Below are 27,533 nucleotides of genomic sequence, written 5' to 3' on the forward strand. Positions count from 1 at the left end.
ATAAAGAGGAAGATGCAACAAAGAAGACCTAAGACAGTTGAGCAGCTAGAAGCCTTTATTAGACAAGAATGGGACAACATTCCTATTCCTAAACTTGAGCAACTTGTCTCCTCAGTCCCCAGACGTTTGCAGACTGTTATTAAAAGAAGAGGGGATGCCACACAGTGGTAAAAATGGCCTTGTCCCAACTTTTTTGAGATGTGTTGATGCCATGAAATTTAAAATCAACTTATGTTTCCCTTAAAATTATGCATTTTCTCAGTTTAAACATTTGATATGTCATCTATGTTGTATTCTAAATATAATATTGAAATTTGAAACTTCCACATAATTGCATTCTGTTTTTATTCACAATTTGTACAGTGTCCCAACTTTTATGGAATTGGGTTTGTACATGTGCATCTGATTGCATATGATAATACTTGTTTCTGCTTCTTCTTCTCCTGTGTTTTGATCAGGAGATTCTGTACTCGTTCAGAAGATGAGTAATAGCGCCCCCTACTGTATAACATCGAAAACACAGAAAGCCGAAAATTATAAACCAACATTTGGTTCCAAACTATCTCGTCCAACAAAGTAACAGCTCAGTTTAGGTTAAAACACTTCATTTCGATGGTCCACCAATAATTCCAATAATCAATATTTTACTAGACAATCCTACTTCAGTAATACATCTCGATATCTGTCTAACTTTGAAAACACAATCCCTGTGAAAAGGTGCAGGTTTATTAAAGTTCAAACTTTTTTTGCCGTCTGTAAATTCAATTGAACGCTTTAAGTAAATTAAAATTTTTCGATGCGATCCGGGTGATGGCATTGCGAGGGGCGTTCATGTTCGTGGTATCACCCGTGGACTTTACTTTTACCAGGAAGTTCTTATATATCACATACTCTTTGTAGATTTTGTTTGTCCCATCAATGGTATAAAGTCGAAGTGCGTCCAGACTTTGGACTTAAATGTGGCTGGGACGTCTATTATTTTACTCGCCATCCTGTTAAAAACCTCTTTTTCATAGGCTAGTTGACTTATGTTTACGTTTCCCTCACTCATGTATTGAGCGCCACCTCGAGGAGCCATGAAGATACGCTGGGAGCAGGGAAGTCTATTTAGAGCGCCTTATTCTATTAATTAAAATGTCGATATTTGGCGTCATCTTATAGATTCTGGTATCATATAGAGAAGGAAAACGTGTATATATAGTATACGTGTATAGTACTATATACTATAAGTAACTTATCTTACTAACCTGAACCCTAACACCTAACCACACACACCGGGACGAATATCAGCGGGCGTTATTCGTCAGCGTTTTTCAATGCGTTTTTTGTGTTCACACCCAAGCGATTTTCACTGACGATGAGCCGAGTGAACATGCAAATTCATTCTCTGACATTAGATGTTGCCAATTTGCTCTGCAACACCACTCCATATCAGTTTTCTTTTATCAGGATGTTTGTAGTCGCAGTCGCGTTTGTCATAGTTCTTTATGTTCTGACACCAACGAGAACAGCAGCTCTACATGCATCTTGCTTTGCATCTTCTTCGTCTTATTTCTTCCTGGTTGTGTAGACGGCGACGCTACTTGGCGTATTACTTCTTCGCCGTTGCATAGGTGTGCTCGGCAAGACCGTTTTGTGTTTGAGCGCCCCCAAGTTGTGTTTTATTGTAACTTCAGAAGCTTCAAACACGTGAGCAAAAGCAACAATGTCATTGGTCACAGCGCGTCAAACTAAGAAAACAAACCCGAGGCGTTTTTTTTTTTAAATTACGATTTTACACTTCAGTGTGCACACTCACATTGGCAGCCTTTATTTAGTCACAAGGCGTTAAACGTCAGCGAATAATGCACGCGAAATTCGTCCCGGTGTGAACAGGCCTTACTGTACGTTCACACCGCCGCCAACTTGAGCTTCCAAAGCGGCCGGAAGTCATTCATTTTCAATGGAAGCTGTTTTCTCTCAGTTGCAAGGAGCGTCAAATTCCTCGGCGTCACGTTTTGGCTGTTTTGGGCGTTTTGAGCGTCATTTAGAAAGTTGAAAGAAGCTCAACTTTATGGTAATGAGCTATGACGCGGTTCAGCAGCAAGCAGCGGCAAACGGCAGCAACCAATCGGAATATAGACGTCCTTCACACTGACTGATTCCGGAGAAACATGAATGTAAACTTTCGTTATTACCAAAACATTAGTTCCGAGAAAATGGAAGAGAAGCTAATCATCGCCGTTTCTGTGATTCCTGCTGGTTTCGTATCATTTATGACATGACATTGTTTGCTTATAGGGGCCGCATGAGCGCAACTTTTATTTGAAATAATTTACGAACGCTCGTTTTAAAGCGGGAATGCAATTAATTTGCTCATGGTGACACCGATTTGACAGCAAATAATAGTAATAATAGCTAACTATTTTTTCCCGACCAAATGTGACCAAAACGGTTATAAAAATGCTGTCATTAAAAAAAGGTTTCTTCAATGTATTGCTTGTTTTTTTCTGTTTATTACATTTCATGTTGTGACACTTCTATTCTCCCTGCAACGTCAGAGCGTTCAAAGCGGCAACAAGCTTCCCCGTACTTTTTGACAAGCGTCCTCGACAGGGCGGCCAGAGCTTCTTTGACGCTCAAGTCGGCGGTGGTGTGAACATACGGTTAAAGTCCCCGTGAACCGGAAGTTGCAAACGACTTTTCTCCAGTGTTGTGACGTATTTCCGAGAGAAACGGAATACTAAATGAGGCAAAATAGTGGGCGTGGCTTTTTTTTCCAACTAGCACCTGATTGGATCTAGAAAAATGTCTCGCTCAGCGCTCGCAAGCACACAGCAGCTGTCAGTTGGAGGGGCGTGGTTATGGATGTTAAGGAGACACCCAAACCGTAAAGCCTACGTCATCGGGCAAGGTCCTCCAATGCAGAGGGGAGGGGCATTTTCAAAATTTGATTAAAGATTATGAAGCCAAACATTTTTTTTTGTGTGGATTGACTTGCATGTATGAATTGTTCACCAAAAAACGATCAATTTAGGCAAACAAAGTAAGTATGGTCAATTTTGATTTCATAGGGACTTTAACATTCCTCAACAGTCTACTAATTCTTTAATGAGAGTTACTGTAGTTGCAAAGTTACTTGTAGTTTGTAGAACGTCATGGACCATCGAAAATAAAGTGAAGCCAAATTCAACCCTGTTACCCATTCGTCTCTGTTGTAATCATTTTTAATTTAATTCAATTCGAGTTTATTTTGTGTTTGTTTCTAAAACAATAAAACAGCAACAAAACAGCTCATGTAATAGTATACTTAGTTTGACCCCTAAGGTGAGCAGAAAGCATTTTCTGATGGTTATTCATGACCATACATTTTTTTAAAAGAGTTTCAAACCATTTTTTTTTTTTTTGTGTAACCTCTTCATAGAAAGTGCCAAAATATCATATCAACATTTTCCACCCACTCTTAGCTCAGATTGTCCTGTATATTGCAAGACAAAATCTCCCGTCTCTGCATTTTTCGCTCAGTGTGTAACTTGTGCTGCCGGCAGTCTTTACTTTAGAAACCCAGATAATTCTGAATACTTAAAGGAGTAGTTCACTTTTAAAAAAAAAACTTTGATTTGATAATTCCTTTGAAATGATCAACTTTGAGCTGATAATTTACTCACCCCCATGTCATCCAAGATATCCATGTCTTTCTTTCTGCAGTCGAAAAGAAATTAAGGTTTTTGATGAAAACATTCCAGGATTTTTCTCCATATAATGGACTTCACTGGGAACCAAACGGTTCAAGGTCCAAAAGACAGTTTCAGTGCAAACTGTTGAAAGGGCTTTAAACGATTCCAGACGATGAATAAGGCTCTTATCGAGCGAAACGATCGCTCATCGCTAATCAAATTTTAAATTTTATAAGCACAAATGCTTATCTATAAATCTTTTTTTGAGTCGTTTGGTTCATTCAACGAACGAAACGAACGAATTGACTCAGAAAAAGATTCGCTCATTTTAATGAACGAGTTTGAACAGGAGAGTCACGAACGCGTATCACAGAACAGAGCAAGGTGAGCATTTGAGCTTATAAAACTTAAACTTTGTTTTTATTTTATTTTTTTTAAATTGATAAGACCCTTATTCATCGTCTGGAATCGTTTAAAGCCCTTTGAACAGTTTGCAGTTTGTACTGAAACTGTCTTTTGGACCTTGAACCGTTTGGTTCCCACTGAAGTGCATTATATGGAGAAAAATGCTGGAATGTTTTGGAAAGAAAGACATGGACATCTTGGATGACATGGGGGTGAGTAAATTATCAGCAAAAGTTTTTTTTTTAAAGTGAATTACTCCTTTAAATGAAACCGAGAGACTTTCGACACAGAATTGCGGGGCGCCTCTGTTCTTCAGCCTACAGAACCGTCACGCATGTTTTATTTATGGTTAGTTTGGCTTTCTTTTGTGACCTTTTGAACGTAACAGCACTATTAGCTAGCTTTAGGCTCCTGTTACCTCAGTCCTGCAGATGCAGTTAATGGGATTGTTGTGTACCCATCTCAGGACTAGGGCTCTGATTCATGGCCGTAGCATCGATCGCTTTGATGAAAGCTGTACGTCGGCACCCTGGTCTTGATGTGCTGGCTCGCTCAGATAACAGGACCGATCATGTGATATTAGCCGTTGCACGTCAGTCCTCTAGTATTGATTGAGACTTCACTCACTTTTTCCTTGAGTAATCTTCCTTTATCAGGAACGCTATGAGAAGAGCACTTGTCCAGGCAGTAAATGAAGCAAGATCTACTAGATCTAGCAAGAAGAAACAGCTCAAAATGTGTCAGTTTACGTTGGCTACGTCTACATTAGGAGTGTAACGGTACACAAAAATCTTAAATCTTAAAGTCACGGTTCGGTACGTTTTCGATACAGCAGAAAGAAAGAAATGCCAGAGAAATTTCCTATTTGTTAAAAGAAAAAAATCTTTGAAGGATGAACAAATAATGTTTTGGTCATCACATTAAAAATAACATTTAAATATATATTTATTTATATAATATTTGAGTTTTGAAGTGCTGGAAAAAGATGTGTGAAGTACCTGAAAGCATTTCACCATTCCAGCCAAACTGGTTCCAGTTAGTGTTACTATATTAAATCCGTGGTGAATGTTGCTGGTCTGTGGACGTAGAGTATTACTAGTTCATTCACGGCACAATGTTTCTCCTGGTTTCCACGTCAGCGCTGTTTGATCTAATGGAGATCTGTGGTTAATAACGAAGAAATGTGAATGTTTCTCACTAGTTTTCGCAGCGATGTTATTACTTCAGTGGCGAATTCCAATGTTTTCTTTACTGGATCTCTAAGCGCGGTGTGGTAACAGTGTTGCTTGATCGAGATCCGCTCGCGCTGCACAGATGTTGCTGGTCCGAACTGATAAACGATTCGTGAAGCACATAACGAGTAGCGCAGTTTCGTTCCGCTTTCATTACGCTTGCCATTTGATGTTGGCCGAATTTTGTCGGCAGGAAAAATGGTCTGTTTTGTATGCGTACCGAACGGGAAGCGTCAAGCCGAAATGGTTCAATACGAATACATGTACCGTCTACATTAATTCGGAAACATTTGAAAATGCCGTTTTCGTTTCACCTAACAGCGCATGCGTAAAACCTCACAAAAGCTCACTGAGATGATACTGACGGAAAAATTATTAAAAATTAAGTTATCGCGCAATTCTTCTGACAGGATAATTTTATCAAATAAAATTTTTCAAAATGTCTCAGCATTCACCAGTCGCACTCTGGACTAAAACGCGACTGCTCTCATGTATTGCCGCTGGACAGCGAATTTGAGTAAATTTTCTGTCATCTTTCCAGGATTGATATGAAGAGTGATATTTTAGCAACAGTGTGAAAGTGAATTGCACATAACATCATGCATCATCGTTTTTAAATACCTACGATTTGACAGTCGTCACTACAACGCAAAAACAGCGTTTTCAAATTTAGCCACTTTGAAGTGTGTTTTCAAAAAGCTTCGTTTTCTTTAATAAAAAAGCCGTCTCAGTGTGGACCGGGGGCCAAAACAGTGAGGAAAAAGATGCGTTTTCAAACGAAAACATATTAGCGTGCACATGGCTTTTGTGACTTTCGCTTGATCTCCTAGAGGAAGTGTTGAAAAATCATTGAAGACCCTCCCCAAATTGCACAAACCAGTAAACATTGGGTATGTACTTCTTTTTTTAAATGCATTCATGAAAAAAGCCACTTATTACAAACATGGGTCAGCATGTTAATACAATTTGAATTTAAAAGTAATTCAGAAAACGCAATCCGCGCAAATTCACTTCTAGGTAACAAAGTTTTCATAGATTTCCGCTTCAGCTCCCCTCTGGGTCCTGAAAGAAAAGTGGCTCAATTTCAGAGTGTCGCAGTTTAAAGGTCAGTAATAAAAAATGCTCGTTCCCAAGAGCTGTCAACGGTCATGGCTCAAGCTGATATTCAGAGCCTGCAGGCAAAGCGTGAGAGATGCAAGCCGCATTGTACCTCAGCCAGTGAATTACAGCCTTTTAAAGGGGGAAGAAATATGTTTCAGTCTGTGAAAGTGGCAAAACACAAAACCCACCAATTGTACCTATGGTGTGAATTTAAGCAGTCCTTGGTGCAATTTGTCGCTTATTGTCAAGATTCCTGGTCCTACATAGTACATCAAAATCTACTCTTATTCAATGGGAAATGGTGACTTGAACACATTCTTTATTCACTTTTTGACGAAAGTCAGACAGATTTGTAAGGAGAAGAGGGTGAATAAATGATGACAAACATCTTAAAATATGCTTTACTGCACATTCTGAAGGACTGAATGTCTATTGATAGATCAACTGATTGTTTGTATGGGACAGTGGATTAGCTGTGGGTCACCAGGTGAGGTGAGAGTTTTGGCTTTAGCCTCAAGGGCTGGGATAATCAGTGCTCTGATTCACAGGGTTAGCAGTTTGCTGTACGTATTGATTGTTTTGCTGCAGTGCCATGCTTTTGAGGTAATGGATGCCTGGAAAATCGAAGCTTTTGAAAGCTCCGGGTTCTGTAGTGTCATTGTGGGCAGGTCTGATTGAACAGAACTGAAGATTTTGCAGTGTCATCCAATGGGAACTTGAGGGAGAAGTGTGTGTCTAAAGACTTGACGGGATATTTGATAGTTTGTGCTCATTGAGAGTTTCCCTTTAACTGTAAACAGCACCCAGCCCTTAAATATAGACACAAACATATAGATAACACACATACATAGTCAGACAGACACAGACTTGCAGCTGGACAAACAGACAGATAGATATACAGGGAGGTATGTAAACAGACAAAAAAGAGACTTGTAGATAGAGAGACAAACATATAGACATACATTTAGACACCAACACAGATAGAAAAGCAGATAGACAGACAGGTAGATAGATAGGAAGACAGACATATACTGTACATTAATACATAAACAGACAGGAATATAGACAGATAAATAGACAGACAGGGAGAAAGACAGATACATAGATAGATATGCAGACAAGGAGATACGTAGACAGATAGAAAGATACAGAAAGAGACAGACAGATAGATAGATAGATAGACAGACAGACAGACAGACAGACAGATAGTACTCACAGTCAGATAGAAATATAGATAGATAGACAGGTAGATACATAGACAGACAGACATACAGACAGATAGTCAGACAGATAGTACTCACAGTCAGGTAGACAGACAGACAGACAGACAGATAGATAATACTCACAGTCAGATAGAAAGATAGTCAGACAGATAGTACTCACAGTCAGGTAGACAGACAGACAAACATACAGACAGATAGTCAGACAGATAGTACTCACAGTCAGGTAGACAGACAGACAGACAGATAGTCAGACATATAGTACTCACAGTCAGGTAGACAGACAGACAGACATACAGACAGATAGTCAGACAGATAGTACTCACAGTCAGGTAGACAGACAGATAATACTCACAGTCAGATAGAAAGATAGATAGATGGACAGGTAGATACATAGACAGACAGACAGACATACAGACAGATAGTCAGACAGATAGTACTCCCAGTCAGGTAGACAGACAGACAGACAGACAGTCAGACATATAGTACTCACAGTCAGGTAGACAGACAGACAGACATACAGACAGATAGTCAGACAGATAGTACTCACAGTCAGGTAGACAGACAGATAATACTCACAGTCAGATAGAAAGATAGATAGATAGACAGGTAGATACATAGACAGACAGACATACAGACAGATAGTCAGACAGACAGATAGTACTCACAGTCAGGTAGACAGACAGACAGACAGATAGATAGTCAGACAGATAGTACTCACAGTCAGGTAGACAGACAGACGGACAGATAGTCAGACATATAGTATTCACAGTCAGGTAGACAGACAGACAGACATACAGACAGATAGTCAGACAGATAGTACTCACAGTCAGGTAGACAGACAGATAATACTCACAGTCAGATAGAAAGATAGATAGATGGACAGGTAGATACATAGACAGACAGACAGACATACAGACAGATAGTCAGACAGATAGTACTCACAGTCAGGTAGACAGACAGACAGACAGACAGACAGTCAGACATATAGTACTCACAGTCAGGTAGACAGACAGACAGACATACAGACAGATAGTCAGACAGATAGTACTCACAGTCAGGTAGACAGACAGATAATACTCACAGTCAGATAGAAAGATAGATAGATAGACAGGTAGATACATAGACAGACAGACATACAGACAGATAGTCAGACAGACAGATAGTACTCACAGTCAGGTAGACAGACAGACAGACAGACAGACAGTCAGACATATAGTACTCACAGTCAGGTAGACAGACAGACAGACATACAGACAGATAGTCAGACAGATAGTACTCACAGTCAGGTAGACAGACAGACAGACAGACAGATAGTCAGACAGATAGTACTCACAGTCAGGTAGACAGACAGACAGACAGACAGATAGTACTCACAGTCAGGTAGACAGACAGACAGACATACAGACAGATAGTCAGACAGATAGTACTCACAGTCAGGTAGACAGACATACAGACAGATAGTCAGACAGATAGTACTCACAGTCAGGTAGACAGACAGACAGACAGATACTGTAGTACTCACAGTCAGGTATATATATAGATAGATAGATAGATAGATAGATAGATAGACAGACAGATAGTACTCACAGTCAGATAGATAGATAGACATGTAGATAGATAGACAGGTAGATAGACAGACAGACAGACAGATAGTCAGACAGATAGTACTCACAGTCAGGTAGACAGACAGACAGACAGATAGTACTCACAGTCAGTAGACAGACAGACAGACAGATATCACTCACTGTCAGGTAGGTAGACAGGTAGACAGACACATAGATGGACTGACAGGCAGACAGTAGTGGTCTAGTATTAAGCCGCCTTTCCACTGCACACGACATTCACATACGATTGTCGCATTTCGCCCCCTAGTGTCAGTCGCACGGAACTTTGAAATTGGTCGTGAAGCAACCGTTACCCTAGGATATTCACAATGGTAAAATTAATGATATTAATAAATGTAATGCATGCATGAATATATCTACACAAAACAAATGACCCTCAATTCATCTCAAATAAAAATATAGTAGTATAAATATTGGTTTAATAATTATAAAATATTTTTTCTGCTGTAGTTAATTATAACCAACATTTTACAGAGCGAGCGTTTACAGAAAAAAATTAAAGAGTTCAAATATTGGTAATTCTAGCCTCGCGCTCATAGTTTTTATTAGAATACATCACTTCCGGTTGGCCGGTCGCATACGGTCTAGCCGCAGAAGTTCAGATATTTCAACGGATCCAAAGCTCAAAACGGATCCGAATTTTCCGCATAGGCATATGATCGGAACTCCCTGCAGCTCCCGTACGACTCTCCATTGGAAATGAATGACTTCCGGTCCGACGGCGGTTGTTTGTCGTGTGCAGTGGAAAGGCGGCTTTAGTCCCACAAGGGTGTGGCCCCCTAAAGAGCAAACCCTCTTGAGATAGACATGTGACCGTTCGCAGCTGTGAACATGAACAATCTGACAGCTCAACAAGTCCCTGCTGTGTAAACCTGTTGAGACGCACAGAGAGAGATGACACATTTCATCAGGTGTTTGTTTGTTGGCAGCTGCGTGTTGATGCTGAGTTTCCTCATGTCCACATGGAAGTCTCTCGCCAGCAAACATGAGCCGTCTGCTAATCTATCACAGCTAATGCCTACAGTCAGCCTCTAGCACAAACACTTCCACACACTGTTTGTATACGGCACTGAACACTTTTTGGTGGAGGTTTTGGTCTGGATTCTTCTCTAGAGAACACCTAAACATCTTGTTTGCTAACAGCTTCCAGCAACATAAAGGCAAAATCATTCCCACGTTGCTAATAAGCTAAAAATGTGTTGACACCCATCTGGACCCGGCACACAGCAGTAACATTTTATGTCACACAGACTGACACACGACCCTTTGCCGGCAACGCTGTTCATTAGCTAATAGCATGGTTTGTTTTGGTGCTAAATGGAAAGTGATAATGGAAACGGCTAACGTTGACTGACGTGACCCGCTCATTTCTTGCATAAACCAAATAGCTAATTACAAAGTGCACCTCCCACGTTTTCAAGATGCACCTGGGGTGAATACTAACAAAGATAGACTGCGATGATTAATGCAGTAGAGTCTGGGTTGCGTTCGAGACAGATGGCCACAGGTGGCCACAAAGTGATGTTAGCAGCCAAGCTTATGAATATACAGTTTCCACAGTTGTCGTGGCAAATTGTTTACAAATGGCTGCATTAACAATTGCGTCACACACCAACAATTTCACTTCCCTTTTTAAACAGATTCCCTACCGAGTCCAAATGTGCCATCATCACAGTTCGTAGGGTTTGGTAAGGCAGCATTGTTACCAAGGCAAGTTCACACAAAGATCAACAACTGTAATGATAACTATATAACACCATTGGACATAACATTGTTTATTCTAAGTGTAGTTTTGTCGTCTACTGCTTTAAATGTTCGAGCTCTTTAAACAAGGAAGGATTCTGACCATTTTCAAACGGGTTTCCTGAACACTTCCCTTGTTTGCCATTGGTCAGGTAGCCCCACTATAAAATGATGCCATTGGATGAGCTCTTGTCTATGTTCAACTGGGGTGTGTTTTCCGTTCAACGAAGTAACTCACTGTTTAACTACCATAGTACGTTGCATTGTTGAAGAAATCAAAGCGACTGTTTCCCGAAACCGTACTGTCGCAAATTGGTCGTCCAACCACGTTGGTTAATGATGTCACGCACCGTACTCGTGGTGCAGTAATAACTTCTTTCAATTAATCTGTTTGAGATCGAATTAACGCTAGATGTTTGGTTATAAATTACAGACATGGCATCTGACGACTATTTCTAATTTTTTTCAGTTATTTTATTTTAGACTCATTCTTATAGTAGAGAACTTTCACACGTATGCATACTCTTCAAAAACGCTGCTTTAAAGCTCATGACAAACTCAAAGACGTAAATTACATTTGTATGTATTCAAAAAAAAAAGACGCAACTCGTAAATGTAAGTACACATTGATGGCCTAAGACACGAAACGAGCGGTTTGTGTGAGAAAACGAACATGCGAACTTGTAACACAGCCACACCCAAGTGATCTGAGAGCGTGGGCACTTTCGGTCTGCACATGCGCTGGAAAGCGCCGTAAGTGATCTCTCGCGCGGTTGCGAAAAAAATCAACGTTGTCTGTTGATGTATCAAAATTGAAAATTGGACGTGGCTGTGGTTACAAGAGGTAAAAACTACATAAATACTGTTCGTTTTCTCACACAAACCGCTCGTTTCGTGTCTTAGGCCATCAATGTGTACTTACATTTACGAGTTTAATTTTTTTAATTAGGACTTCTCTGTGCATGCTATTTGAAGTGAACCCGAACCCCATAGACCTCCATTATATGAATGACAGACAAGAACGGTTTGACCTAAAAATATCAAAATTGAAAATACTGTGGAAACAAAGACACCTATACATCTTGGATGCCCTTAAGGTAAGCTAAAACATACCAAAAAATAATTTAAAAGTGAACTATCCCTTTAACGACAGAATTTGCGACCATAGTTGGCAAACGGTGCTTTCGGCATTCGCTTTCGACAAGTTGCGACATTCTCTTCTTCCCTGCTGTGATGTATTAGCCTGGGAAAACCCAGACAACTTACGCCAAATTTAGATTTGCTCTGAAAGTTAGTCTGGCAAAGAGCTCATTCAAGCCCATTTCCAATCCGTCGAAATCGCGGCACCAGCCAGAAACGTTGGGGGCAGGCTTTACACGAAGATGACAGCGCTGGGATTTTGAAGCAGATTTTGTAGCCTTTATTAAAAAGATGGATGCCGCCGTCGAACATCACTCGTTCGAATCAGCTATCGCATCTGTTTTAAGAGATTTTAACGTTTCCTTTTTGTTAAAAACCGAGCAAAGAACAACACTCAGAGATGTTTCTCCGCCAGCCGCCGCTCTGCATACGTCATCTCCTTCATCACTCTGATTGGTTTTAGGTCTATCCGCGACGTCCGTTTGTGACGCTACTCTGGAAATGATTTGTCAATGACGCTTTTTCAGACCATAACTCAGTTACAACTGAGAATGGTCTGGTTTTAACCAGGCTAGTGATGTATATCCGAGTGAAACGGCTTCTCGATCAAGAAAAACGTTCTTGTCCAGGGGGAATTGATTGGATGGTGGCTCTGATCGAGGTTTCCTATTGCTGGATCTCAAGTCCTACCCTACATTTGTTTCTTGTTCGGAAGCCATTTCACAGATGTATAACACAGCAAATACTCAAGGCGACTATTCAGTCATGATTAAATGTCATTGCGTAGCTTTTTATGTGGCTAACATTGCTAACAGCTGGCTTTCTTACTGTGTTATTAAGGTGACATACTGTGCAGAGACTTGAGATTTGAGTTGAGCTCATTTATTACCGACTGAAAGCTTATTATGATGTTGGTTGGATTCTGCGGCAGTGTGTTGAATCTGCTGGGAGGCAGAATTTCTGAGACGTTCTGGACATCAGCCAGTGAAATTGATGGCCCAGACCTTAGTGTACAATGAGTTCCAGTCTTTATGTTCCACCTCATCTAAAAGATATGGCATTCAGCATGGCATAGTCACTGTGCAAATGCGATTCAATGCATTAGGAACAGTGAAGTACTTCAAAAAGTCAAGAGTGTGTGCACACAGCATACAGTATGTTGAGAAAAAAGATATATATTTCATGAGTGCATATTATTGATGTAGAGTAAGATGCCCCTTAACACGCTTAAAATGTATCTTTTGATCATAGGGGGGCGCTTTTCTTAATTTTGATATTTTATCCTAATAGGAATTTTCTAGTAAAAATATCAAAAATTATTTTCATTTTAACATTTCTTTCCCCATTTGGCATATTGCTTCCGATGTTAGTATCTCATTTACTGTAATTTATAATGTTTTTCAACTAACATTTGCGTGTTGTCTTTTTCAGGATGGTACAGAGGGTTTTCCACCAAGAAACCCACAATCAAGGTAAACTGATGCATTGTTCATACTCAATAATATGGATTGTACAGTTTGTTTGTTTGTTTGTTTCCGCTTTGATCCAGTGGTCTGCAGTGACCCTGTTTGAATGTCAAGCCAACATCTACTGTAGTTTTCGACTGATAGGTCGTGACCCATGCCTGAAGCAGGGAAACGCAATGCCTTATGCAAATGAGTGCAACTAACCATTTGTTTTGCAGAAATGTCTTTGACAAAAACAAAATACATCCCTATAAATTAACAGTCCAATATGATTTCAATCAATGAGACAAACTGACTCCCACACAAAAATGAAACCCATAATATCCACTTGCTTTGTAACAGTTGTCTTGTCTACAGGAAGATGGTTGAAATGACTTGTTGTTTCAGTGCTACAAAATGAAGTCAATGCATGACATTTGACTGGTTGGAAATATGTAGTAGTGATCTTTCTAAATTTTAGCAGCAAGGGACCCTCTTTGCAGTGCTTTCTCAAAGGCCGCGTGGGCTATTGTTTCTATTGTTGTATATAATGCAGCCTCTCTAATGGCGCTTTTCCATTACCAGTACCGACTCCACTCCCCTCGGCTCGACTCGACTCAGCTCGCTTTTCGCTCCGTTTTCCATTGCAAACAGCACCGCCACAAATAGTTACCGGTCGTCATAGCGACGTCTTTCGTTCCTCGTTGCCCCATAAAGCTCTCACTGGATCCTCTCTTCGGCAACGAAACAAAGGAAAGTCTGCACCTCCTTGTTTGACCACGGCGTATTCTTCCGAGTTGGCAGTCGGCAATCGGCATTGTTTTCACGTCACATTTTAGGACCGAAGTCAAGTCGAGAATGGAATTGTGCTCATGGGTCGAACATGTATGGGCGAATCATTTCGGTTGCCATTTTACAACATTGGACGTTTTCAAAACAATTTCCCCCAAGTGCATCGACAGGTGAGTCGAAACTCATTATAATATGCAAAACTGTTCTCCACTCACAGCAGTGGGTGTTTACTTCCAAGTCTTCAGTGCGAGACGCCCATAAAAAACAAGCGTTTTTCAGCTAGGCTCAAAACTAGGGTAGAAAATAGCCTATTACTTATTCATTTTGAAGTTTTTGAACGAAAAAACCAAGCGAACGTCATAAGTTGACCTCAGACAACAATATAATAAATTTTAAAAAGCCAGTTCATGACCCCTTAAATGAAATCGAAGAGAAGTTTCGATATTTTGTTGTATTCTTGCCTAAAATGTACATACAGGGATAACCGGAGTAGCAGAGCGAGGTGAGTGGCGTGTTCAAGAACATCGATTGTTGTTTACTATGTCGCTTTCTTCGCACGAAAATGACATCGATCGCTTTTTTTCTGGCGAACACCACGCCTATCAAGCAAGGGTACTGTTGGTGGTGCTGTACCGTACCACTCAGTGGAAATGAGCCTTTAGAAAGAGGTAGCGAGCGACTAATATCTACTTCACAGACAAGAAAGAATATCTGCGTTTCCCGACCCCACATGCCAGCTAAAGCTGACAAGGACATGACGTACCACTAATATTCCCCTCTAAAGGCAGTTTTTCTGTGTGACTTAGATCTTGTCTGCCACAGCTGTTTTCTTCAGGGGCAGGAAAGCACAGGCAGGTATTACTGCAGGCGCCATTTTGAGCTTATTTGTCTCCTTTTCTCGCTTAAAAATAGCCTTTTCCACATCTATACTACAATATTTCTTACACCTCGCTAGAATGTACAGGGAATCACCACATAAGACATCAGAACAGCATTATGTACACTTCAGTTGTTTTAATCCTTTTTTACAGTGTACACTGAGTAGCGGTCTCAAGTCTTATTATCGTATAGCACTATTCAAATATGTTACATTCAGCCGTATGTTGACAGATCATATCCAGTAGCTGACATTTTCCAACAATTTTCTTTTGTTTGAGTAAAGTTCACCCTACAAAGGACAGCCGGAAAGTTTTATGCATGCGGTGACCTTTACAGAGCTACGGCTAAGCTATAAAGAAGCCCTCATCCAAACCACCAACGATAAAGACCTTCAGGCAGACGATTCTTGAAATCACATGTTCGGATGAACAGGAGGGTTGTTTGGATGTGACCTCTCTACAACTTATGACTTAATTCAGGATTTTCATACACATCTATTTAATTTAGTTAAAATATGGATGGGAATGCTAGTATTTTTAATTTAGTACAAAAATAGACTATATATTACAAATATCACATATATATATAAACTTACTATGAGCAAACTCGTGAGTCGCATTGTGTATATCTCACATTGGCCATCTGCTCGGCGCAGGTGTGCCACCCTACATGCCAGTTGACACTTTACTCGAGGTGAGAAATCCATAGGGCTGCCTTTGTGTTCACTGTATGTGTGTATACTATATGGCAAGACCTCAAAGTGCCCGGCGGAGGTGCCCGTGATGCCCGCTGTAAGCAGAGTCCCGAGCAGTGCGGTCCGCGGCCAATCCTTGCTAATCTTCTGTGGAGGTGACACTGAGCTGGCACCTGTTCCTAAATCCCTGTGCCAGGCCTGCGCTGAGAGAACCACAGGGTTGTGCTCACAGTGTGAATGAGGTGGGAAACTCATGCCATTACCTGGAGCTGCTTTCAAGAATGTGATTTCTACTATTTCAAACATGTGGTGTGAAAGTCAACTAGACATAGTTGGCAGAGTAGAATGACTCGCTGTGCAAAATAATTCGAATTGGTAAATTGTTGCATCAAACATCCCTAATCGATTTGTTTACCGAACGAATTGAGTAAATTGTAAAGTCCAGTGTAAACATATTTTTACATAAACTCGTTGTGCACTGCAGATACTCTATAAATAAAGGTAAAAAAAGAACAAATTTGTGTGTTAAAGTAACACTAGGTAGTTTTTGCTCTCGGGGTCCCCCTACAGTTGGGAAACAGTATTGTCCTCTACTAGTGTCGTGAACGCTGTCATCCTACATGAACGTGCATTTGTTGACAAGTGTCGGAGGAGGTCACACGCAGGTATTCTGCTAGCGTCGCGTGTGAAATGTCTTCATCCCAGGTACATATATTTCAGCATGTCATATCAAAAAATTTTTTTATGAGTTTTATTTTTTTTTTCTTACGACAAATGCTCGCGATGCTCACGTTTACAAGCCAGCGTCATTATAGTATCCTAGTCTATTGGTTACCGTTTTACTGAATCTATATGATACTTCAATGCAATGTTTGAGTGGTAGATAAGCTACCAATAAGCTAGTCAATAAGCTACCATAAATGAATCTGCGAATTTTACAAATCGATTTGCATTATAGCTTGAGGCAAGAAAAATAAACGAATATCACAGACATGTTAGGTATCCTAAAATATGATTTTGTACTTCTTATATGTTTACTTGCAAAAATGTAGCCCCTCCCAAACTTGTACACGCCGTTTAGAAGTTAAAACACCAGTTAACTTTATTTTGAAGATAAACGGCACATAAGATAGCTTCCGTAACATAGTAAGGGGCCGTTCACATATCGCGCCCAAAAACGCGTAGAAAACGCTAGGCGCACGCGTTCTCCTTTTTCCAAAGAAGCGCCAGGGCGGTTGCACTCCGGAGGCGTCTGTCGTTGCTAAGCAACCATCAGCTGCGCTCTCCATTACATGAAGGAAATTTCAGCAATAGATTTCCACCACCGAAAAACCTTTGCTGTAACTCTGTTACAAGATTTATTTACTCAGAAAAGTAAAAAAACGCCGCAGTGTTTGGGTGCACCCCATACTACAAAAACGCAAGAACCATGGGGAATTTCACCAGCTGATTCAGGAACTCCGCCTGGACAATTGGGAGGTTCAAAGCCTATTTCAGAGTGGACAAGGACCAGTTTGATTATATTTTAAGAAGAGGTAACAAAAATGGCGAGGAAGCTGATTGGTTGACGTGACACGTGACCTACGGTGCGCTTGCGGCATTCTGAAAAGTTGAGATGTTTTTATCTCGATGCGGCGCGGACGCACCTGGAAAAAACGAGCGCGTCGCACCGCGACCGCGTCGCTTCCATTATGAGCGCGCATACCGCGCGCCTACATTTGAAATAACGAACTTGAGCGCGCAAAAGACGCGATATGTGAACCGGCCCTAAGGCAGACAAAAAACAAAAAAACAAAGAGATAGTATGCAAGCAACATAATGTACTTACTAGTCCATAAGCATGATAGTCAAGTACGCAACGGTTCACCCCGTCCTCCTCCTTCAGCTCACGCCAGAAAACGCTGGCCCAATGTTGGTCCTCGTTCTGCCTTTAACGCGATCACTTTCTCTTTTTGTCTTTTTGCTTTGCTGCGATAAAACCTTTGCTTTCTTGTTTTTCTGTGCTGCTTCGGCCATGACACTAACACTTGGCTCGCACGTCTGATTTTAGGCAAGTGGGGGTGTAAGTGAAGTATATGCCGTAAATCAGTCGAATTTTGTAGTTCTCTTTGTTTGCCGGTTACTACCCGAAACCCTACGTTTAAAAGTATGATTAAAAACGCTACAGACCCCGTCAGGCTATGACAGACAATATCACTCAACCTGTAAGTCGATGTACTATCACAAGAGACTTGAAAATATATTATGAAGGTTGAAAAGTTCCCTGGTGTTACTTTAAATGTTCATACAACCATTATTTCGTAAATTTTTGTATCGTGTGGTACCCGCACGTTTGTTTCCAGAATGAATTTTGTGTTTGCAAAACATACGTTTTCAACCTGTGGTATCTTCACGTACATTTACAACACTAATTTCTGTGTAAAATGTTCATAGAACCATTCGTACGTAAATTGTGTCATCGTGCAGAACCAGCGCATTTGTTTACAGAACTAAATCATCAATAAAACCATTGGTTACACTTGATTTTAAGGTGTCCGTGTTACAGTGTAATTATATATTTAATTTCTGAGTAAAATACATGTACTTAAAGGGATACTCCACTTTTTTTGGAAATAGGCTCATTTTACAACTCCCCCAGAGTTAAACTGTTGAGTTTTACCGTTATTGAATGCATTCAGCCGATTTACGATTCTGGCGGTACCACTTTTAGCATAGCTTAGCACACATCATTGAAGTGGACAAGACCATTAGCATTTCTAAAAATAAAATAAAAAAAATGACGATTTCAATTTTCGTATTTAAAACGTCTTTCTTCTGTAGTTACATCGTGCACTAAGACGGACGGAAAACGCAAAGTTGTGATTTTCTAGGCTGATATGGCGAGGAACTATACTCTCATTCCTGTGTAATAATCAAGAAACTTTACTGCCGTACCATGAGTGCAGCAGGCGTGATGACTTGTCCACTTCAATAATGTATGCTAAAAGTGGTACCGCCAGAACCGGAGACCGGCTGAATGGATTCAAAAACGGTAAAACTTTACTGGGGGAGTTGTAAAATGAGCCTATTTCCAAAAAAATGTGGAGTATCCCTTTTAATACATATGATAAGGGTTAGGGTTACGATTTGGTTTAGTTGCATGTAATTATGCCACTATTTATCAGGGTTACAATTTATTGTTGTCATTGTTACAATGTAATTGCATATATTTAATTACTGAGTAATATTAATTAACAACATGTACTTACTATAAGGTTAGGGTTCGGATTAGAATTAGGATTTGGTTGAGGGTTAGTTGCATATAATTTACTGTTGGTAAGTATACAGTATACAATCTCCAGTCGTGTTCATATATAAATTGCGTGATCTTATTTCATCCATTAGATCGAAAGATCAGAACAAGTCCATACATTTCCCCTCACAGGACCCTCCCCTTGAACAAATCAGGACAGAAGTGTTTGAAAGTGGACAGAAACACATCTTAATACCAGGAAACAGGGTCTTTGTCAATACAACACATTCCTGTGTATGTCTTTTACAAAACCTTCACACAAACTGAACCGTGACTGACAGGATAACACAGATGCCGTTGAGAAAGCTCATCTAACCCGTTCCTGTAAGATTACTTTTAGAGGTGTTCGTGATCATGTGTGATCTCATTAGAGTTGCTTGTTATTTAAACAAAGGTATTTGAGCTCTGCCACTGTGAGTGTTTGCGTGGTGAGGCAGCATCACGCCGCGAGTCGATGTTTGTTTGTCTTCACTATTTTGAATCTCTTTGCCTCTCTCTCTCGATCAATTATTTTCATCAGGAACGTTCCACCCACTCGTTTGCCCACACACTGACACCCCAGAGCCCACGGCAGATGTGTCTCGAGACGCTTTCTGCTGACGGAAACTTCAGGAGAAGTCCAATCATTCGATCACAGGCAGATCTGTCTGCCATTATTTATGGATTTGTTTGTCAGAGAGAAATACTGACTGGTGAAGACTAGATGACCCAGAAGTCAGCTCGAATCCGCTATTTCGTTTAGAAAGCCTGTGCTACCATAACTTGCAATACAGTACATTGACCAATAACAAATAAAATGATTTTTCTAATTTTTCGAAATTTTCTTCTTTAATGATGATTTTTATCAAACTTGTATATTTAAGTTCTGTAATTTCACTTAAATAACAATTAATAGGTAATCATCATTGCCATTTAAGTGAAATCACTGAGCTTAAATATACAAGCTTGATAAAAATGATCATTCTAGAAGAAAATTTCAAATGGCACTTAGAGGCTTTTGCATCTGAACTCTTCATATATATATATATATATATAGTTATATAATAGTTGTCTTGATATATGAGTCTTTAGTGTCATTTCTGATCAATTTAACTAATCCTTTCTGAATAAAAGTATTAATTTATTCCCAAACTTGATGCCAGATTTGATCTTAAACTTTTTTTTTTTTTCATTTTAGTATTTATCTCTGCTGATAATGTCCTGTCAGGTTGTTTTTTGTTACTGCATTATGTATTTTCTGCATAATGCTAATGTGAATTTGCCGGGTTAATGGTGTGTTTAATTTTTTTTTTTTGTGATCAACTCTTTATTGTCTTTATGAACAAAGATACACAAACATCTACATAAAAAAAATAAATAAATAAATAAAATAAAAAAAATAAATAAATAATTAAATAAATAAATAAAATAAGACAGGGAAGGGGAAGCAACAGACACATCAAGAAATGTACAACATGACAGAGAACATAATATAAAAAATATATATACATACAATCATTCCTTTATATAATCCAAAATTTTTGAAGAAAAACATTGCCATACACCAACGGTGTGTGTTTAATTTTTTCATTTGATATTATTATTGCATTTTATTTTATATAACATACATGACATTTTTCAAACATAATTAATGTTGTAATATTTATAATATATATATATACATATATATTTTATTTTATTGTTATTTTTATCATATATTTTATATTTTATTATTAAGATGAGAATTTGCGGATTGAGGGTGTGCTTAATTGTCATTACGATTTTTAAATCAATTTCTATTTTCTAATTTATTTTTCCATTTTATTTTTGATTTGTTTTATTGTATCGGATTTTTTGTTTATTGTTATTCAGTTTTTCATTTTATTTTGTATACTTTTTTTGCAATATGCTAATGATAACTCGGTGGTTGAAGTTGTGTTAAATTGTCGGAAATTTTTATTTTATTTTATTTTAAATAACATGTATACCATTTAGAATATTATTAATTATTTAGGTTTTTAGAAAATGTCAAAAGTAATAGCAACATATATTTTTTTTGCATTACATTTACGTTTTCATATTTGCTATGCACATTTTTTACCGAAGTGACTTTCGTTCTAGGTGCATATTATTATTAGTTGATGCATTTCCTGGGAACTGAACCCATCACCTTGGCATTTCTATCTAATTGGCTTGACTTCTAACATTCATTCAGCTTGAATGTTGCGCGACCTCACATCATCTGATAAAAAGAGAAGACATGACACATTTATCCGCCTTAAAGACGAAAAACAAACAGCCTTGAAGATTAGCACACACAACACAATGAGCCAAACAATATTTGACTGACATGCGGCTGGAGATTTCTGAATGCCTGTGCAGCTGGTTCTTTACTAAAAGTACTGACAAATAGACAAAACACACTTGCGATATAATGAAAGCTTTTCCTGAACACTTTGTCCAAGACATAATCCCTTTTTTTTGCTAAATTACACAGTTTTCACTCAAAAGTTGTAATTATGTCAGTTTCATATTCTCTATTGTGCAAACTCCGAGACAAAAGATAGAGTGTGGGAAGTGTCTTTTGGAGTCATTGAAATACTTGGACAAACTTTACAATTGAGTATTTTATGAAATAATGACATGAAAATGTGCCCACAAACGTATATATTTGTATATACACTACCATTCAAAAGTTTGAGGCTGCTAAGTTTCTGTATAAAGTCTCTTATGCTCACCAAGGCTGCATTTATTTGATCAAAAATACAGTAAAAACTGTAATATTTTGAAAAAATATATATAATTTAAGGTAGCTGCTTTCTGCTTGAAAATGTATTAAAATGCAATTTATTCCTGTGATCAACTTTCCTCCAGTCTTCAGTGTCACGTGATCCTTCAGAAATCATTCAAATATGATGATTTGGATAATTTGATGAATAGAAATAAAAAAAAGAACAGTATTTACTTGAAAAATAATTATTTTGCAACATTATAAAGTTATTTACTGTCAGTTTTGGTCATTTTAATAGACCTTTGCTGAATAAAAGTATTGATTTCTCTAAAAAAACCCAAAACCAATCATACTAACCCAACTGCTTTTATACTTACTACTGTTTAATAAATCAAATATCGTTTATTTTAATCCATTGGGTTGATAAGACATAATTTGTGATGATTCAAGGGACGAGCAGTTCATTCCCTTATACAGGAATGCAAATACGCATTCTTGTGCGGTTCATTTTCAAATGTTTTCCTCCGAATCAAACTTCGTTTTTATTGTTATTCATCTCTAACATGCTTTGATTCGTGATTTAGAGTCGTTTATGTGAGAAAAACAGGGGGGGGGAAATATTGAGTCTACACCACTGACACTGCAGGCTTTTAGTCTTTTCCAAGCTGGAATCTGGGACGTTCTTTTCCACAAAACGAGAGTTGCTATTCCCGAATCCAGGCCACCGTCGGCCAGGTCTCCGGAGAGAAATCCCTGCCGATTAGAGCAGATCATTACCCCTCATGGCAACCTGCGGCACACAGGGAGAGAGGTCAGCGGAGAGGGTCTATGGACGGCCCTTCACACAAAACCTGCCTTTTTATCAAGATGAACGAGCAGGGGTGCCGCCAGCAATTCTACGCCCTATGGAAACCAAAATTTCTGGGCCCATTACATTTTTTACAGATACAATTTAACCCGATAAACTGTAAAAAAAAATATATTGTTGGTTTAACTTAAAAAATCAAGTAACCTGGTTGCCTTAAAATTTTAAGTTGATTGAAATGGAAAAAGTGAGTTAATACAATGAAGGAGATTGACTTAACCATCAGAAACTCCAAATAATAAGTTATCTGAACTAAATAAATGATTTAAGTTGATTTGACAATGTCTAAAGATGAGTACAAAGCCATTAAAGCCATACATTTTACTCTATATGCGAAATATCAGGAGTAGCATCGCAAATGACCTCCCTTTTCTTAAGAATACCACTTAACACTCGAGAAAATTCCACTCAAGAAATTCGTTCTGAATATCTGGGCTTAAATAGTGTGTCAGGTTTTTTTTTTGTCTCTGATTGTTTGTCGATGACAATGGGACAAGAGCTCAAGGGTGCCCAAGAAGTTGCTCTTATGAATGTCTCCCAAGTCTTTTGTTTTACCCCTAAAGGTTAAATTTCGAGAGGCTAAGAACAAGGTTGCATCTATAGTATCCTCTTTAGAATAGCTCTATTTCTGTTTGTGTGAGCTTGTTCAGCCCCAGGGACAGCTGCCATTACAGAGTGTTGTAAGGTTTTCCATTTTAAGTAGCACTCCCTGTGTGCGTGGTTAGGGAATTTATCATACATTCGACCCCATGTTATGTCTTTGATTTTTATAACCGTGTTGACTGCTTAGTGCGCTCATACAAGGTTTCTTTAGCTTATGACCAAATAATACACACAAGGAATACAAAATAGTGCATTTGTGCTTTGGCTGTAAATAACCCAGATGAATAATATTATATAAAACATATAACTATACAACACAAGAAAAAAAAATAGACAATCCAAAACTTAATTAGTTTTTTTACTACCTTGGTAGCTGACCATGTTCACCTTACCCGACACTGAGTAGACTGAAAAACACACATGTCCTATCGTCCTATTTAGTTTTCTTAATATAACATATTATACATTTTTTAATATATAAAAAAAGTCTTAAACTCCTTATAGCCAATGGTTACTGAAGACAACATGTTTAATTCAATTTTGTATTATTTTTTTTCTGGGGCATTTTATTGACTTTAAGAACGTCAAGTTTGACAGCATCCACCATAGCAGCAGCACTGTCACTTCACAGAACACACGACACACACACACACACACACGGCAACCTGATTTTGTAATTTTAAAGCGTGTAATTTTTAAAGCGTTTTTGTGAAGTTAATCATCATGTGGTGAACACAGTAGATAAGACATGTTTAGAGGCTTCAATCTTCGTGAAGTTTCTCGCTCAGGCTCACATAGACTGTGTATTTATTTTACTAAACTGTGACATACTGGAAGTGAAGCATTCTCTGTCTTCACTTCCCTTCTTTTCTTTCGTAGGATTAGGGGTGGGGTTAGGGATCAGGGGGTGGAGATGGGTAGGATTAGGGGTGGAGTTAGGGATCAGGGGGCGGAGATGGGCAGGATTAGGGGTGGGGTTAGGGATTAGGGGTGGGGTTAGGGATTAGGGGTGGGGTTAGGGATCAGGGGGGTGGAGATGGGTAGGATTAGGGGTGGGGTTAGGGATCGGGCGGAGATGGGTAGGATTAGGGGTGGGGTTAGGGATCAGGGGGGTGGAGATGGGTAGGATTAGGGGTGGGGTTAGGGATCGGGGCGGAGATGGGTAGGATTAGGGGTGGGGTTAGGGATCAGGGGGGTGGAGATGGGTAGGAGTAGGGGTGGGGTTAGGGATCGGGCGAAAATGGGTAGGATTAGGGGTGGGGTTAGGGATCAGGGGGGTGGAGATGGGTAGGATTAGGGGTGGAGTTAGGGATCGGGCGGAGATGGGTAGGATTAGGGGTGGGGTTAGAGATCAGGGGGGTGGAGATGGGTAGGATAAGGGGTGGGGTTAGGGATCGGGGCGGAGATGGGGAGGATTAGGGGTGGGGTTAGGGATCGGGGCGGAGATGGGTAGGATTAGGGGTGGGGTTAGGGATCGGGTGGAGATGGGTAGGGTTTGGGGTAGGAGATAGAAGGATATATTAATATATATTCATATTAGTATACTTTTTATGCTTTTTTACATTTTCAAAATACTATAGTCTGTAATGTTGCTGTTTAAGCATGAAAATGTCTGCAAAGTTACAAAATCCCTCCTGAGGGAGTTATCATATCTAGTTCAGTCGTGAAACTCTAGAGGGTGCTGGTCCTTTACATGCAGTCTGCAAGCAATTGCGTTATTACTAAAAGGGAATTTGCCTCTGCTGATCCTGCCGCCAATTTGATTGCTTACTGGACATTTAAATAGTCTGGTTCAGTGTTAGTCAATGCACGAATCAGTCTAAACTCCTCCACCTCCCCAGCTCCACCTGCCTAGATTTACGTCTATGCATTGTGTCCACTGAGCTTTATGGATTGAATCTTACTTTATCAACCTGTGTCAATGTGTTGCTGACCTTCACTTATCCAATTCAGCCATATGAATAAGCAAAATGACTAAAAACATCCTCTTCTTCTGTAATCCAGAACGACAGCATGGCTGAAAGGTGTGTTTGAGCAGCGCCCTCTACTGTACAGACATGAATTTGCATTTTCTTCAGCCTGAAAGGGCCTGAACGATATGCTGCAGTAGCCTATTCTCTATTGGAAATGATAATTGTTAATAAAAACTACAATAAGATAAATATTATCCCTTTTTTTATTTGAATATAATGCATTTTAGGAAGTATTTTTGCCAGTTTTACCCAGCTGTCATTCAGAAGTCCGTATTAATGAATGTCAAGAGCAGTGCGCAGTGGGACAGTCGGCTTTCAGAAGCTTTTAATTATTTACACGCCTGCTAAAGCTGGAAACCTCAAAGCTGTCTGGCCTACAAAAAAACTGCACGATCGCCTTCATCACCGTATATATATGTTTATCAAGTTAGAGAGGAGATTCATCCAGCTCATTAAAATCGTCTGCTCCCTAAAATGAATACTCGTCACATGCCAAGTGAGGAAGTGAGGAAAGATTGGCTTCGACATGCAAGTTAGACTATTTTCACTCCAAAACTAAATGTCGAGACGCATACGTGGAAGATTCATTGCTTTGAGCCGACAAAACGAAATATGAGAAGAAAATCGGATTTAACTTACAAAGTATTACATATTTTCCAAGAGAAATAAAATGGTCAGTTGGAAATAATGTAGGGCAGGACTTCATTTTATCGAATTGGGAATAGAGGGCTGTGATATTCACACTTAATATTGTTTTCAGCTGAAAAGATATTTATGAATCTGGCAAAGTTATTACATTTTGAAGAAAAACAATCCCTTGGGAATAACTTGGACCGATAAATTATGCGTTAGAAGAGCAGGGACATTTATTAGGAAAGTAAACCCTCAATTTTTATTTCTTTAAGCAAACAAATATTAGTGTTATCAAGAGAACGATTACTGTCAGGAGTGATTGTGACATGCGGAAGCTGCTTGCTATCTTTATCCGCTAGCAGCGGGATTGCTATTGTTATTTGTCTCGGCGTTGACCTTTTCTGCTAAACGAGCATTAGGCTGCTGAGAGCGAGGGAAGGGAAGCACACTCGTCTAACTGAGAGCAGAGCTGTTAGTCACAGGTCAGCAGTCCTACCCATACGCCTATAAACTCACATGCACTACCTGCCATGGAGACAAATGAACCGGGATACACTGAGGGAAGGTTTCAAAGGTGGATGTTATGTCTTTTATATCAGAAAACTTTTACGCAAGACCATCTGGAATGAACTGAGATCCCTCAATTATATTCTTAGGCTACACAGTTTGGCCATTTTGAGAATTTGTTGGAAACAGTTTTGATTAAAGCTACACTGTGTGATTTTTACCTCCATCTGGTGGTGAAAAGGTATATGACCATCCAGTGAATATTAGTTTCTGTTCCTCTCAATACCGATTTCGTTTTAACTCCTACGGTGGCCAATGTAGTACAATATTAACAGCTTCCAGTTCGATTTCATCCATGAGTGTTAACTCAAACGTAAACGCGAAAGGCGAAGCTTGAATTAACGGGTATGTCCCTCTTTGGCTGATGTACTTTAAAGATGGAGGGGCAACATGGCGACCAACATTAGAACCCCTTACCTGTATGTATTTTTAATGGCATATTATACACTCACGAGAATACTTTATTACTTGAACGAAGTATATACGTTAATGAGCACATATATTTTTGAAAGAACTAAGTGTTTTTAGCTAAGAAAAAACTAGAAGAGTTGCACGGTGTAGCTTTAAACTGTGGCCACAATTTAGTAAAATGACAACAGGGGGGGGGGAAACGCATTACAAGTAACGTGACTCTCAAAATCAGGTACATTTTTTCAAGTAAATAGTAAAAGTAACACATTACTTTTAAGTTTACAAAATCATATCTGAGTCCACGACAGAACATAAATTTACGTTTCCAAGAGACATTACCGGCTGTCGTCGTTGAAACAATGAAGGATTGTGTGTACAGATCACCGAGGGCGGGGTCTAGGCCACAGCCACACTGTCAATCAACCCCCTGTCTCCCGTTCCACGTCACAAAGAGCTGGATCTCAGAACAGCTCGTTCTGAGACAGTGCATATGATTTATTGAGATTGTAAAAAAACTACTGGATGGATTTTTATCATTCTAGGG

General features: G+C 39.3%; 1 protein-coding gene across 8 annotated transcripts in view; it reads left to right on the forward strand.

Moving 5' to 3' along the window:
• dock3 (dedicator of cytokinesis 3) overlaps positions 1-27,533 on the forward strand; it is a 230,941-nt gene that overhangs the window by 54,606 nt on the left and 148,802 nt on the right. For all 8 annotated transcript variants that reach the window (XR_005622340.2, XM_039668620.2, XM_089117902.1 and 5 more), the window contains one exon: positions 13,557-13,597. Coding sequence is in view for 7 of the 8 variants with exons in the window: in XM_039668620.2 (XP_039524554.1) it covers positions 13,557-13,597 (41 nt within the window). In the remaining variant the exon portion in view is untranslated. The remainder of the gene's footprint in view (positions 1-13,556; positions 13,598-27,533) is intronic.

This window comes from Pimephales promelas, chromosome 2, assembly GCF_988280905.1.
Source record: "Pimephales promelas chromosome 2, fPimPro1.hap1.1, whole genome shotgun sequence".
In the NCBI taxonomy this organism is placed as follows: Eukaryota; Metazoa; Chordata; class Actinopteri; order Cypriniformes; family Leuciscidae; genus Pimephales; species Pimephales promelas.